The sequence below is a fragment of the Mercenaria mercenaria genome, chromosome 12 (assembly GCF_021730395.1).
Source record: "Mercenaria mercenaria strain notata chromosome 12, MADL_Memer_1, whole genome shotgun sequence".
Classification (NCBI taxonomy): Eukaryota; Metazoa; Mollusca; class Bivalvia; order Venerida; family Veneridae; genus Mercenaria; species Mercenaria mercenaria.
In genome coordinates this window covers 6,327,590-6,344,156 of record NC_069372.1, presented here as the reverse complement: position 1 = coordinate 6,344,156, position 16,567 = coordinate 6,327,590, and the positions used below count along the sequence as shown (strand labels likewise).

General features: G+C 34.9%; 3 protein-coding genes and 1 long non-coding RNA gene across 4 annotated transcripts in view; 2 read left to right on the top strand and 2 right to left on the bottom strand.

The window, feature by feature from the left end:
• The window catches only part of LOC123535239 (beta-1,3-glucosyltransferase-like), a 106,519-nt gene extending 100,283 nt beyond the window's left edge, over positions 1–6,236 (top strand). Inside the window, exons 12-13 of the mRNA XM_053518919.1 lie at positions 3,627–3,768; positions 6,057–6,236. Of these exons, the coding sequence (XP_053374894.1) occupies positions 3,627–3,768; positions 6,057–6,236 (322 nt within the window). The remainder of the gene's footprint in view (positions 1–3,626; positions 3,769–6,056) is intronic.
• The window catches only part of LOC123543283 (transport and Golgi organization protein 2 homolog), a 133,101-nt gene that overhangs the window by 62,031 nt on the left and 54,503 nt on the right, over positions 1–16,567 (top strand). The gene's annotated exons all lie outside the window — the stretch shown is intronic.
• LOC128547191 (beta-1,3-glucosyltransferase-like) lies at positions 1,105–2,824 on the bottom strand. The gene is made up of 2 exons (XM_053519066.1): positions 2,595–2,824; positions 1,105–1,300 (listed from the first exon to the last, which is right to left on the bottom strand). The coding sequence occupies exons 1-2, from the start codon at positions 2,733–2,735 to the stop codon at positions 1,121–1,123; spliced, it is 321 nt and encodes a 106-aa protein (XP_053375041.1). The 5' UTR covers positions 2,736–2,824; the 3' UTR covers positions 1,105–1,120.
• LOC128547192 (uncharacterized) lies at positions 13,296–15,270 on the bottom strand. Its single transcript, XR_008366367.1, has 3 exons — positions 15,183–15,270; positions 14,190–14,220; positions 13,296–13,420 (listed from the first exon to the last, which is right to left on the bottom strand). It is a non-coding gene; the product is annotated as an uncharacterized LOC128547192 (long non-coding RNA).

Sequence of the window (16,567 nt, the reverse complement as noted above, 5' to 3'; positions counted from 1 at the left end):
CACAACTACACATGCTGACCAACATTCCTGTAAAGTTTTGTGACTCTACGTCAAATACTTTTGAAGCTAGGTGCAACACAACATTCCCGAAAGGACGGACGGACAGACAAGGGCAAATCTATATGCCACCCCCAAAGTGGGGGCATAAAATTTTCAATATTAATTTATTTGCAGACTGATACCCGAGTAATCCTTTCTATAGATACAAAACTCTTGACACCATGATAATTATAGGTTATTAGCTTTGTATCGGGGAAATATGCAAGCGCTCTGCAGCGGAAATACTGCGCGACTTCAGGAGCGTTATATTCTTCCGCTAAAGAACGAGTGCATATTTCCCCGATGCAAAAATAATAACCTTTTTATTACATACATATCTACATGTATAAATGTAATGGAAACATTCTGAATATGTTCATAGCCTGAATAAGATTGACAATACTGCACTAAATAAAAAGAATTAATGCAACAACACAATAAATTACGTCACTCGCCGATTGTATGGAAATATATTAACGTTTCGTTTTGACTGTAACTGAACGGGGGACAGAAATGAGTATGTAATAATTTATCTCTATCCTGGCATAAAAATTAATGAAAAAATACTTTTGATTAAGATACAGCAAATCACAATCTTTTTATTCTCTATGCAAAGTTTCTCAATTTTAGTAGATTCCTTAAGATATACAGTAAAACCTACCTTAGCAGACACCTATATCCAGCAGCAACATGCCTTAAGCGGTCAGTCACTTAACTTCCTAAATTGACTTGTCTATTTAATCTTGTCTTAAGCAGCCAGGCTGTTTCGCTTCATTGACTGGCTGCTTAATACATGATGGACTATATTAGCTTATTCATTTGGGACTGATCTTGTTCTGCACAAGGTGATATCACTTCTGCATTAGCTTTTTCATTAGCCGAAAATAGATCAGTGTTAAGAAAGGATCTTCTCCTGGGTTCAAGGACATAAAACTAAGACCGGATACCAGACATTTATCTCCCAACATCTGACCGGCTGAATCTCGGCTAAATTTTGAAATAGCCAATGGCATGACTGCATTGCCAGACTTGTCCCCAAACTTCCTTTTATAACTATAGAAACAATACACATTATCTACTGTTACAGTTCTTCATGGTTATGACAAGACTGGCTTGTAGAATCTTGTTTTGGCTTCTGAGGTTTTATATCATAGCTTTTGAGCATATTGTAGATTTTAATAGGATCACAGTTCCAGTGTTTATGAAATGACACGGGAATATGGCGGCTGAGGTAACCTTCTGAATAATCATCTGGTCGAGCCTGTAACATAATAATATATTATTACACATATGACAAATTTCTTATGACGATAGACAACATTTTCCTGAAGATACACACACAGCCTTTCTTAAATTTTGCTTGCATAATAGTTATACAATAACACTTTTATTAAGTAAAAAATCTGACTGCTGTTTGCTTTAGTAATGTGCATGGCTTTAGATATCTGAATGACTTTGAAATTCCCTTAACATTTTTGGTCTGACTGCATTTCTCTTCAGGTCATCAGAGATTCTCATGGGCAACTCCTTCAGAATGTTTGTCAGTTTAGGATTTAAGTGTAGTGCATTATACATTACACTACAATTCCTTAAGCTTTGCTGACACTTTTCAATTCTTGGCATAGCACAGTTAGTACAGGGAAAGAAAGTTGTTGGAGAAGCAGTCTCAAACTAATGACCCTTGCTTTTCTAGTCTGGCATCTAACAATGTATAAAAATTACAGTATGTCCATAAGAGGGTTTTCAAACATTAACAGCGGGTCATAACTGTACATCATTTTTGCTTTTTGTGTGCATTATGAAGTCCACTGCTGAACCTCCTTGATAATAAATCAAACATATTCACTGCAAAATAAACTGTCCTGTTGGCCAACCCCATTGGCTGAACACTGTGAAATTATTTATGCACTATTTAATTTAGGCATGATATTTCAAGACCAGTCAAAATTGCTATTTTGTAGAGGCTTGAATTAGAGGATTTTCAACTATGAGGAGAAAATCTATCGGTCTTTTCTTAGTTCCTACGGGTATGATTTTGTGGACTTAAACAAGCACGAAATCAACAAAATTTAGTCCACTGTGAAAATTGATAATTTCGTGGAAGAGCGCACTACTTTCATGGAATGAGAATGTTCTCCATGTCAAACAAGTATTATGCGTAATAATGTAATTCTGTTCTCCTCTAATTGTAACAAAATTATACATGTAATTCACTTTTGGAGTACTTGAAAAGAACACAACATGTAGTAGTATATACACCTACAATATACACCTACTAGATAGCTTGCCAATCAATAGTCAAAACTACGATGTACTGCCTAATGTCCAAAGGCATGACATCAGACACTAATTTTCACTTTTATTTTTAAATCTTGGACTTATTAGCCCAGTAAACAGGTCTTGAAAATATAGACTGGTCATACAGCACAAACTTGTACCAGTGATTTATACAAAGAGTCATGTACTAATATATATTGTGCTGAAACTGCATTATACCTCGCAAACAAAATATCACAAATATTTCTTTGCTTGTGGAATATCAACACAATGCTTACCTGATGTAGATATGGCACATGCGTGATCGGAATGTCAAACCTACGTAAACACATTCCTATAATCATATCATCTGGTGAGTCATTTGATGAACAGTGACACTCGTCTACCAATCGCTGCACTACTAGCATACTGACCACCATTCTGAATAAATACACAAGAAATTGTAAGACAATATAAAAGCTTTGTTTTGATTTAACCTTTTACCCTGCTAAATTTCATTTCTAAAATGGTCTGGTCCATTATTCAATCTGGGCAGTACCACTTATTATTCGGAGGGGTGCTCAATGAAAATTTACTGACTGAATAGCGAACAGTGAAGACCATGATCAGCCTGCATGGACGTGCAAGCTGATCTTTGTCTGCACTGTTCGCAAAGGCAGAATAACTTGCCACCAGCAGGCAAAAGGTTTAACAAATTGTATGTAGGAAGACTACAAGTCTATCTTTATACAGTAATAAATGTAACGTTCAATACAGTACCGTAAAAAATGTTTTTTCTCAGGATTTTGGGCGAAAATCCTGTGTGTGCATCATACACGAGTGAGCACCATACACGGGTATCTACAGTAATTTTAGAAAAATTTGAGTGGATGAATTATTAATTTCACGTTAGTTTTGCAACCCACATCACATCACACAAATTTCAAAAGCATTTTTTATATCATTTTTATTCCACATGATCTCTGAATAATTTTTCATCTCGGATCCTTCTACAGATTTTTTGCTACTAAAGATTGTAAGCTTTATCAAATGTATATAATCTATTGAGAAGACAGATGGGCGCAGGTTTTGGTAGATTTTTTCTGAACTAATTTACAGTGACTGTGTGTCTAAATGCTACTGAAACGGAGATTACCTGTGTTTACATTTTGCCTGTTTAAAAACACCTTTCATTGAACACTCCTCCGAATAATAAGTGGTACTGCCCAGATTGAATGATTGTCCAGTCCATTTTAGAAATTTAGCAGGGTAAAGGTTAAATCAAAACAAAGCTTTTATATTGACTTACATTATCTTGTGTATTTATTCAGAATGGTGTTCAGTATGCCAGTAGTGCAGCGATTGGTAGACGAGTGTCACTGTTCATCAAATGACTCACCAGATAATATGATTATAGGAATGTGTTTACGTAGTTTTGACATTCCGATCACGCATGTGCCATATCTACATCGGGTAAGCATTGTGTTGATATTCCAAAAGCAAAGAAATATTTGTGATATTTTATTTGCGAGGTATCATTCAGTTTCAGCACAATATATATTAGTACATGAATCTTTGTATAAATCACTAATACAAATTTGTGCCAGTCTATATTTTCAAGGCTAATAAGTCCAAGATTTAAAAATAAAAGTGAAAATTAGTGTCTGATGTCATGCCTTCGGACTTTAGGCAGTACATCGTAGTTTTGACTATTGACTGGCAAGCTATCTAGTAGGTGTATATTGTAGTTCTTGTTGTGTTCTTTTCAAGTACTCGAAAAGTGAATTACAGTGTAACCTCTGTAGAACAACACCCTTTGGGAGATACAAATACTGACTGTTGTGTAGAGGTTGTTGCTCTGGAGAGGTAAATTTGATAGTATATTTCAGCTTGGGGAAATTTTGATGATGTTGCTTAAGAGAGGGCCGCTCTGGAGAGGTTATACTGTATAATTGTTACAATTAGAGGAGAACAAAATTACATTATTAGACATAATACTTAGTGTACCCCCCGACAACAAAGTTGTAAGGGGGGGGGGGGTATACTGGTTTCAGGTTGTCTGTCTGTCCGTCTGTCTGTCTGTCCGTAGACACAATCTTGTGCGCACCATCTCTCCTCATTCCCTTGACAATTTAATGAAACTTAACACAAGTCATCAGTAACAACAGTAGTTGTGCATGGGGCATTTTAGGTCCTTTCCGAAATTTTTTTGCAAAGTTACGGGACTTTGTGTTTTGTTACTATGCTATATACATAGACACAATCTTGTGCGCACCATCTCTCCTCATCCCCTTGACACAGTCTAATGAAACTTCACACAAGTGATCAGTAACAACAGTAGTTGTGCATGAGGCATGTTAGGTTCTTTCAGAAAAAAAATATTGCAGAGTTACGGGACTTCGTTTTTTTGTTTCTATACTATATACATAGACACAATCTTGTGCGCACCATCTCTCCTCATCCCCTTGACACAATTTAATGAAACTTCACACAAGTGATCAGTAACAACAGTAGTTGTGCATCGGGCAAGTTAGGTTCTTTCAGCAACAAAAATTGCAGAGTTATGGGACTTTGTTTCTTGTTAACATACTATGTACATGCAGTCTGCATATGCAATCTTGTGCGCGCCTAATCTTCCGAACCCTTTCACACAATTTAATCAAACTTCACACAAGTGGTCAGTACCAACCCTAGTTGTGCATGGTGCATGTTATGTTCTTTTAGATAAATATTCTGCATAGTTATGGGACTTTGTTTTTTGTAACTATACTGTATACATACAGTCTATATACATACATTCCACATAATTATACAATCTTGTGTGCGTCAAATTGCAATGTACTGTGTCAGTGCATGCGGTGTTTACATTCATCACCTTTAGGGATAGCTCTAGTTTGACATGGAAAACATTCTCATTTCATGAAAGTAGTGAGCTCTTCCACGAAATTATCAATTTTCACAGTGGACTAAATTTTGTTGATTTCATGCTTGTTTCAGTCCACAAAATCATACCCGTAGGAACTAAGAAAAGACCGATAGATTTTCTCCTCATAGTTGGAAATCCTCTAATTCAAGCCTTTACAAAATAGCTATTTTGACTGGTCTTGAAATATCATGCCTAAATTAAATAGCGCATAAATAATTTCACAGTGTTCAGCCAATGGGGTTGGCCAACAGGACAGTTTATTTTGCAGTGAATATGTTTGATTTATTATCAAGGAGGTTTAGCAGTGGACTTCATAATGCACACAAAAAGGAAAAATGATGTAAAATTATGACCTGCTGTTAATGTTTGAAAACCCTCTTATGGACATACTGTAATTTTATACATTGTTAGATGCAAGGGTCATTAGTTTGAGAGTGTTTCTCCAACAACTTTCTTTCCCTGTACTAACTGTGCTATGCCAAGAATTGAAAAGTGTCAGCAAAGCTTAAGGAATTGTAGTGTAATGTATAATGCACTACACTTAAATCCTAAACAGACAAACATTCTGAAGGAGTTGCCCATGAGAATCTCTGATAACCTGAAGAGAAATGCATTCAGACCAAAAATGTTAAGGGAATTTTAAAGTCATTCAGACATCTAAAGCCATGCACATTACTAAAGCAAACAGAAGTCAGATTTTTTACTTAATAAGTGTTATTGTATAACTATTATGCAAGTAAAATTTAAGAAAGGCTGTGTGTGTATCTTCAGGAAAATGTTGTCTATCGTCATAAGAAATTTGTCACATGTGTAATAATATATTAGTATGTTACAGGCTCGACCAGATGATTATTCAGAAGGTTACCTCAGCCGCCATATTCCCGTGTCATTTCATAAACACTGGAACTGTGATCCTATTAAAATCTACAATATGCTCAAAAGCTACGATTTAAAACCTCAGAAGCCAAAACAAGATTCTACAAGCCAGTCTTGTCATAACCATGAAGAACTGTAACAGTAGATAATGTGTATTGTTTCTATAGTTATAAAAAGAAGTTTGGGGACAAGTCTGGCAATGCAGTCATTGGCTAATTTCATAATTTAGCTGAAATTCAGCCAATCAGATGTTGGGAGTTAAATGTCTGGTATCCTGCCTTAGTTTTATCTCCTTGAACCCAGGAGAAGATCCTTTCTTAACACTGAACTATTTTCTGCTAATGCAAAAGTGATATAGCTAATGCAGAAGTGATATCACCTTGTGCAGAACAAGATCAGTCCCAAATGAATAAGCTAATACAGTCCATCATGTATTAAGCAGCCAGTCAATGAAGCGAAACAGCCTGGCTGCTTAAGACAAGATTAAATAGACAAGTCAATTTAGGAAGTTAAGTGACTGACCGCTTTAGGCATGTTGCTGCTGGATATAGGTGTCTGCTAAGGTAGGTTTTACTGTATATCTTAAGGAATCTACTAAAATTGAGAAACTTTGCATATAGAATAAAAGGATTGTGATTTGCTGTATCTTAATCAAAAGTATTTTTTCATTATTTTTTATGCCAGGATAGAGATAAATTATTACATACTCATTTCTGTTCCCCGTTAAGTTACAATGGAAACGAAACGTTTATATTTTTCTATACAATCGGCGAGTGACGTAATTTATGGTGTTGTTGCATTAATTCTTTTTATTTAGTGCAGTACTGTCAATCTTATTCAGGCTATGAACATATTCAGAATGTTTACATTACATTTATACATGTAGATATGTATGTAATAAAAAGGTTAATATTTTTGCATCGGGGAAATATGCACTCGTTCTTTAGCGGAAGAATATTGCGCTCCTGAAGTCGCGCAGTATATCCGTTGCAGAGCGCTTGCATATTTCCCCGATACAAAGCTAAAAACCTATAATTATAATGGTGTCAAGAGTTTTGTATTTATAGAAAGGATTACTTGGGTATCAGTCTGCAAATAATTTAATGTTGAAAATTTTATGCCCCCACTTTGGGGGGTGGCATATAGATTTGCCCTTGTCTATCCGTCCGTCCTTCCGAGAATGTTGTGTTGCACATAGCTTCAAAAGTATTTGACGTAGAGTCACAAAACTTTACAGGAATGTTGGTCAGCATGTGTAGTTGTGCACCTAGGGTTTCGCGTCCGCATTCATTCAGTCGTGTAGGAGTTATGGTCCCTGATTTAGTAAAAAAATGGTCATTTTAATGTTGTGTCGCGCGTAGCTCCAAACGTATTTGACCTAGAGTCACCAAAGTTTACAGGAATGTTGGTCATCATGTGCAGTTGTGCAACTGGGGTTTTGCATCCGGATTCATTCAGTCGTGTAGGAGTTATGGCCCCTAACTTAATTAAAAATTGGTCATTTTAATGTTGTTTCGCGTGTAGCTCCAAAAGAATTTGACCTAGAGTCACCAAAGTTTACTGGAATGTTGGTCAGCTTGTGCAGTTGTGCACCTGGGGTTTCGCGTCCGGATTCATTCAGTCGTGTATGAATTATGGTCCCTGACTTAGTAAAAGTATTGGTCATTTTAATGTTGTGTCACGCGTAGCTCCAAAAGTATTTGAGCTAGAGTCACCAAGGTTTACAGGAATGTTGGTCAGCATGTGCAGTTGTGCACCTGGGGTTTCGAATCCGGATTCATTCAGTATTGTAGGAGTTATAGCCCCTGACCTAGGAAAAAATTGTCATATTAATGTTTTGTCGCGCGTAGCTCCGAAAATATTTTACCTACAGTCATTACGAAGAGAAATGAGGGCTATTTTTTGCATATTTTTTAAATAGCAACATATTGTTTTCCCAAAGTTGATCTGTGTCCTTTGTCATGTAGTGGGGGCATTTGTGTCCCATGGACACATTTCTAGTCTTCTAAGTTTCTTCCATGCTGTTTTATCAATAACATTGCAGCTTGCCCCATTGCCGATAAGAAAATCTATCTTTATCCCTTTAATTGTTCCGGGCAAGTATTCGAACTTATTTCCAATTATGAACACATTTTCTTCTAAATCCGAACCCAATGATCATCGGGGTTTTTAACATTCTGTGTGATCTTTTTAGATTTACTAGTTTCGCCCATTTTCGCAAAACGTCCTATGTTTCCGCACTTGATTTTTCGAAACGTCACATTTCCGCGCCATATGTCCTATTCTTCCACAGCGATAATATTTTACGCCTTTGTTACTCCATTGCTGTTCAGAATGCAGTTTTGGTCTCGAACAACTTTTTTGTTTGTCCACAACTTTATTTACTACGGGCGTAGATGATGGGTTTTCAATCTTCTCTGCTCGAGCACAAACACCTTCATATGCCCTTGCAGTGTCAAGCAATTTCGGCAACTTTAAATCTTCCACTGTTAAAAACTTACGACGCAACTCATGTGATCGACATTTGTCAACAATTTGGTCTCTTATCATGTCATCATTTATATCCCCGTATTCACATGTTAATGCTAAAATTTGTTTCAATCTTGTTGAAATTTTTTCCAGTTTCGGAATCTCTCTGGATTTCACAACGAAAAATATGCCGTACATAAGCTATGTTCTTTTTTGGTTTGAAATAATCCGTCAATTTCTCAACAGCTTTGTCATAATCTTTATCTTCCCCAGTTTCTGTCAATGTCACATATATTTCTTGTGTTTCTGGACCTGCGAGATGTAACAACAATGCTCGTTTTTGAGTTGTATCTGTTATACCGGAACCAACTGTGAAAAAAAATTAAATTGCTTCATGCATTTATCCCATCTTTGTGAAAGCAAAGTTTGGTCAACCGAAACATCAGACTGTTCAATTGATGGAATGTTTATCGTTTTTGCTATTTTAATTATCCAAGCACTGACTTAGGAAATAGGAAATAAAATTATGGCACTCGAATCGAATCAATGTCTCTCGTCCATCCGAATTTAAACAAATATTTTCCTCGTCGCCAATGTAAGATATCACATGAAGATCTGTTCTAGCTTATATATTTATTAAGCATGTGGTTAGTACAGAATCGCAGATTAAACTGAACTCTTAACATAGCAAATATAAGTAATTAATCTCACATTCTTTAGATAAGCCATTAGGATGATACACTACAACTGGTAGATTCAGTTTTGTTTTAGAGATATATTAGTGCATAACTGTAAATTTTTACACTTTCGAATATGTTGTATTATGTGGTTTGGAGTGCTATATAAATGTGGAATATTAATATTTTTCAGTCTAACAACTACTTTCCTCCTGCTGTGAATATACTGTAAAAGCAGAAAGTTTCACGAGGGTTTAATTTTTGCTATATTCGCGAGGCGCTACAGCTGGTGAAAATTCATCCTCACGTAAATATTCACCATTAGTATAATTCAAATTAAAGTATGATACCATTTTTACAATTTTGCTAATATTAAACCTCGCGAACATACTCAAAATTCCAAAAATATGTGCTTTTACAGCATATTTCGAAATTTTGCAATGTTCAAACATTATTATCATATAGACTTCATTTCAGAATTCAAACATCACTTCATACTATCATGTATCTTCACCATTGTCAAATTTGCAAAATAGTATTCCTTTTTATTCCGTTTTAGACACGTTATGGTCTTTAGATTATAAACCAGTTTGCATTTATATTTACGATATATATCTCCAGGTATTGTTATTTCCTCATATATTGTTAAGTTTTTCGTTTAGACTTTACATTTTCTTATTTATTATTCAGTATTTTTTCCAATGACAATTATTAGTCGTCTGCTTTATTGTCTTCTTGTCAGTTGTCATGGTAACATAATTAGACTTTAGATACTTTTATAAGAACAATGCTCAGTGCTTGTTATCATGTATGTAAATATGTTTTTCTTCAATGTGTTCAGTGTTTTTAACGTTTTGTACTTTTGCTTATAAAGATTATAGTGTTATTATCATTAAAATCATGAAAGTTATAAATTGGTTCAAACAGTGTTGATGATTTTCACTAAATAAGTTGAAGGTATTTAGCATTGGTTTATTAAAGTGTCACACACCTTTGAAAGGGCTTACGTGACACTTTTGTCTTGTCGTAAGTTTTTACATTATAATATATACATGTTTTTAGATTTTAAATAATGCATCCATTCTGTTCACATTTTCCCTTCTTATCAAGTAAATTCAAAATCTATTGTACATGCTTAAAAATGTAATTTAGGAATTGTTTACAAAATCAGGGAAATTCTGTTGTAAAGTAGATGAAGCAAGAGCTTTTTGTAACCCATGATGGTTTGTCTCATTTTAAGTCACATTATCACTATGACCTTGACCTTTGACTTACTCGCCCCAAAAAACAAAAGTGGTCATCTACTTCATAAACCCAATCATGCCACCAAGTTTGAATGTTCTTTGTCAAGTGGTTGTTAAGTTACTGAGCGGAAACAGTTTTCAAAGTTCAGGCCCCTGTGACCTTGACCTTTGACCTATTGACCCTCAAACAATAGGGTGCACATACTTTATATACCCAATCATGCTAAAAAAGTTTGAATGTTCAAGATCAAGTGGTTCTCAAGCTATTGGGCGAAACCCATCACCAACAGACCCATCAATGGGACTAACATGTGAAAACCAATATACAGAGGCATAAAAATATATATTTGTTTGTTTCTTTTATTATGTTTACTCATGTTCCTGTTTAATGTTACTATTTATAGTGGTTGATATGGGTTTTATGTCCAAACATTTATCACATTTTATTTGATTGAGGTGCTAGTGTTTTGTTGGCTGGGTATATACCAAATTTTCAGAATATTATCCTTATCAGTATTGAATCAACATACTTCTATAAATTCCATTGGCCAAAAATGTACATATGAAATTACAACCTTAAAATGATTCAAAATATCTTCAAAATTTGATCAGTTTCAACTGCCACCCTGTGAGACCCTCAAAAGGATGTATAACTGTTATTTGTTTTTTCAAAATTGAAAAGAATTTTTTTTAAAGATTTGTCCGACGGATGTACCAATTTTTAGTTATGCAGACTTTGTCTGGAACAAGTCTCTCGAAGAGACTGTATAATACTTTAAATGTATTGATTAAAATACCCTCCGTTTTAATTTGCATTTATTTATTTTGCTCACTGCTGTAATGTTTGTTATATATAACATGCAATTAAATTATTATCAATTATTTTGTGTTTTAATAATGGTCTGCCACTTGCTGTGCTGCATAATGCCATACCTTACTACTGCACGGTTAGTGCTCGGACTGAACAGAGAAGTCACAAGTTCAGTTGTTCAGTTTTCTGGTGTGTTGTATGGTTTCCATAACACTTTCATAGATGATCACACGACTTAAGTCATTCATCCTCAAACTCTGATACGTATGTTGAAGTTGTCAGTTTCAAGTCATTACTGGTGCAGAATCCAGGAGAATTGGTTAGGTTAATAATGATGCTACAGACCAAGTTTGATGAAGATCCATCTAGCGGTTCATGAGAAGAAGTTATTTAAAAGTATTTCTAATTTTAGCTCTCCCTAGCAGTGCCTAAAAATTGGGAGAGGACCTTATAATAATGCTACAGACCAAGTTTGATGAAGATCCATCAAGCGGTCCATGAGAAGTTGTTTAGAGGTATTTTTATTTTTAGCTCTAGTGGTCCCAGAAAGAGGCCAAGTTTCCCCATTTGTACAAAATTGGGAGAGGACCTTATAATAATGCTACCGACCAAGTTTGATGAAGATCCATCAAGCGGTTCATGAGAAGACGTCTTTTAAAGGTTTTTTTTCTATTTTTAAGTCTACTGCCCCCATCTGAACAAATTTGGGAGAGGATAATAATGATGCTACAGACCAAGTTTGATGAAGATCCATCTAGCGGTTCATGAGAAGAAGTTATTTAAAGGTATTTCTAATTTTAGCTCTAGCAGTCTCTAAAAATTGGGAGAGGGCCTTATAACGATGCTACAGACCAAGTTTGATGAAGATCCATCAAGCGGTCCATGAGAATTTGTTTAAAGGTATTTCTATTTTTAGCTCAAGTGGTCCCAAAAAGGGGTCAAGTGCCCCCATTTGTATAAAATTGGGAGAGGACCTTATAATAATGCTACAAACCAAGTCTGATGAAGATCCATCAAGCAGTTCATGAGAAGTCCTTTACTGACCAAGTTTGGTGTAATTCTGACCAGTAGTTTTAGAGAAGATGTTTAAAGTAAAAATGTTGACGCAGGACGACAGACTATCCACCTTTACTAATAACTCACACTGAACAAAGTTCAGAATGTACACAGGCCCTTCTCAATTCTTCTTGAAATACTACTTGCATCCATTTTTAAGAAAATTTGGAGATTAACACTAAAAATTCAGAGACTAAACAGGATTTCCAAAGTGACCAAAAATAAGATAATTAAATCTAAAAACTTTTAATTACTTCCCTTAGGAAACCCACACAATGGTCTGAAATGAATTTCTACATGATAAAACAAGAGATTTTTTTCAAGTTTATTAATTATTACAGTAAATTGATTGTAAAATATATATGATGCTGATCCTGATGAAAGTTGCAGGTACACACTGGCCAGTGGTGGTCTATATTTGTATTAAGTTTCATGAAGATCCATCAATAGGTTACTATCTTTTATGGGAATTTATGAATTTTAGAACAATGGGCAATAACTCTGCAGTAACAGAAGAGATCCTGATGAAAGATGTGCAAGCACCATCGTCCTATAGTGATCTATATTTGTACTAAATTTCATGAAGATCCATCAATGGATTATTTGTTATACGAGAACTTTGGATTGTAAAAAAATGAGGGGCAATAACTCTAAAGGTACTGAAGCGATCCTGACAAAAGTTGCAAGTGCACCACTGCCGTATAGTGATCTACTATGTTTTTTAAGAAGATCCATCAAGATACTTAGATACAGTCAATATTTTACTATTTTTTAACCAAATCAAGGGAAAAAAACCTGTTTTCACTGAAGGGATGCCCCAGTTCAGTATATAATGTTCAGATACTTTAATATTTAATTTAATATCTCATAAAATACACTCAATAAATGTTGTACAAATAATATTACATGAGGCTAAGTCACTGAAATTAAATACAACTTACCAGGGCAAAAACATTGCTGTACCCACTAAATGTATATTGCGTTGCCTTGTATCCAAAAGCAAATGCCCCACCCACAGTTACGATAAAGTTGAACACAGAAACCAATTGCCTCTTCATTTCTTTCACTGAAATAAAACATTTACTCTCTAATATAATATTGTTTTACTTATATAGACTCTGGATCTTTACAAAGTGGTTAAAGTCGATGAGTTTGATTACTTGTCTCTCAGGTGTGTGGGGTCTGAACCAAACTCTTACAAGTGAGCAAGCCTTCCAACTGGCTTGTGGAAAAAACTGTGTTCTACCAAGGTGCCCACCCTCACACCCCCACGTTACTGTAATAACATCTGGAAGGCCAACTGCGATCTTCCTAAACCATTAAAACTCAAAATTAACTGGAATGTCAGCATAAGACTTGAAATATGTCACTATGACTGAGAACTTAATCTAACAAGAGCTGTCCGTAAGACAGCGCGGTCCACTATCCAGCGATTTGACAGTAACGTAAAAATAGTAATAATAATCTGAATAGTGGAGCTAAAAATAAATAAACAATCATAAAACATTTCAGCTTTTAGAACATTCATAAATTCAATTTGCAAAAGTGGAATGTTTTAAATCTGTTTGGGATTTAATGTCATTTCTCAACAGTATATCAATGGTATAATGATGGGCTGTTAACCTAAGCAGTGTCCCTGCATTCTGTTCCAGTACTTACCTGTTGTCAACAAGTAAATGCCACCTTCTACATATGAACCCAAGATTGAATGTAAGATCTTTAATAACCACAACATCTCTGATTCTAAATTACATGTACAACTTATTCCTTCCAAAAAGGAATAACCTTCAGAACTTCTACAACAAGAATGAGGTAAAATGTAAACACAATCTTACCATCTCTGCCAGCAGAGTAGTAATCCGTTTTCTGAAACATAAAACACATTTGCTGTATATCAAATATTTTATATGAAGAATGAAATTAAAATTAACTGATACAAGTCCATATATTCCATTTTTCATGTACTTCATATTTGGTTATACATTAAACGGATTTTGCCAGGCCAAGATCGGAGGAGGCACTTGTGCAAAATCCATGAGTCAAATGCATCATTGCAAGTCAAATATTTAATATCTCTTTTATGATATACTTCTACGTAAAATCTTTCTTGTTTCATCTTAGTCAAAACTGACTATACTTTTAGTCAAATAAAACTGAAGGCTCGTTAGATCTTTTTGATACATAAATTATCGAGACGTCTTCATTACATCATTTCTGACATAGTATTTTACACAAAGGGTAAAGCAATCAATTATTTTTCCATATCAAATAGGAATTATACATCCAGTAGGACTTAATTACATCCAATAGGAGTTCAATACATCCAATAGGAGTTATATATATCCAGTAGGAGTTCAATATATCCAATAGTTCAATATATCCAATAGGAGTTCAATATATCCATTAGGAGTGTAATACATCCAATAGGAGTTCAATATATCCAACAGGAGTTACATATATCCAATAGGAGTTCAATATATCCAATAAGTGTTAAATACAGGTATACAAAGTACATTTAGACAGAAAATTTGTATGTATATAAAAATTGAAAATTCATAAAGTATGCGTGTGGAAACAAATAATGCTCTGTATGTCCTTATTATTGTAACATTAACCCTTATTATGCTGGACACGACTGATTCTGCCTTTGCAACCAGTGTAGATCATGATCAGCCTGCACATCCATACAGTCTGATCAAGATCTGCCCTGTTCGCCATTCAGTCAGTAACTTTTAAGTAAGCATCCCTTTTAACAGTTAATGGTACTGTCCAAAATGAAAAAAGTCCATTATAGAAATTTAGCAAAATTAGGGTTAGGTTTTACTTACTAATCTATCAATATTTTTGACCATCTCCTCATACTTTTTGTTTTCCAACTGTGCCCGCAGTTTCTGACATCTTGCTTCAAGCTCTGCATTCTTAAAGGGTAAATGATATTTTTCTTTTCTAAAATTTAAACACACTTTTTTAGAATATTACAAAATAATTTTGTACACTGTAAAATCATTAATAATAATATTAGTGGTTGACTAATTTTCATGGATTTTATGTGTAACAATCCATGAATTTCAAACATTAATCCCAACAAACATATTCCCATGAATTAGCCATTTTGGCCAAAACCCTGAAATTTCATGCCCATGAATTTAAGTGACTTCACAGTAAATTGCAAATCTACTGACGGACAGACTGATGGGCGGACAGGGCAAAAACAATATGTCCCCCGCAACATATAACAAAAAGTATAAAGCACCGACGGATTTACATGTTTATTGCAGTCAAAGTAATCTTTACTTGCTTCTTTATATGTTTCTGTTGCTAATTAATAAACAGTTAATATGCTATTTTATCAATCTGTATTACTGTATTTACCTCATCAGCTATTTTCCAAAATTTTAATTTACAAGTTAAAAAAAGAATATCTTTATTTTTAGTTGACTTTTCGAAGAAAAATCAGAGCTATTGCACTCGCCCCGGTGTCGGCGTCGGCGTCACCGTTGGTTAAAGTTTTTGATAAAGTCAAATATCTCTGTTACTATCAAAGCTATTGACTTGGAACTTAAAATAGTAATTTAAATTTGGTAGAGGATCACTACGCGATGCTACATGCCAAATATCTAAGCTAAGGGCATTACAGCTTAAGACAAGAAGAGTTTTAGTTTTTCCTATATTAGTCTATGTAAAACAAGTGGACCTCAGGGCAGGGCCCATTTTGATCCTAGGCTTACTTGAAGTTGAAGATTTTAAAAGTTTTTCCTATATAAATCTATGTAAAACAATTGAACCTCACAGCAAGGCCATTTCAATAGTTCCCACTATGTACAGATAAGGAAAACTGACCACGCCCATAGCAGCCATCGTCTTGGTAGAGGGTCACCTAAGGAGCATTTCTGTCAAAATATTTTGACATCCTGTAACAGATTTCTGACAAGAAGATTTTAACGTTTTTCTTTACCATTACTATAGCAACTATAGGTGTGACTGGAATAAAATTCTTTGAACAAATTTGCTTGAGAACCATCCAAGGAACATCCAGACCAAGTTTCATCAATTTCCACCAAATGGAGACGACAGTGGATGGGTGACAGACAAACTGACAGGTGGTGCGTGATCAAAATAGCTCACATCATGAAACCTGAACTCAGGTGAACTACAAACATGCAGGGATTTGAACATTCATAATCAGGTAAAACACTGATCACTTATGGTCTCA

Excerpts from the sequence above, each read along its gene's own strand:
- LOC128547191 (XM_053519066.1), bottom strand. The coding sequence starts at position 2,735 with ATGGTGGTCAGTATGCTAGTAGTGCAGCGATTGGTAGACGAGTGTCAC. Across the intron at positions 1,301-2,594 it reads ATGTGCCATATCTACATCAG|GCTCGACCAGATGATTATTC; the intron begins GTAAGCATTGTG and ends ATTATGTTACAG.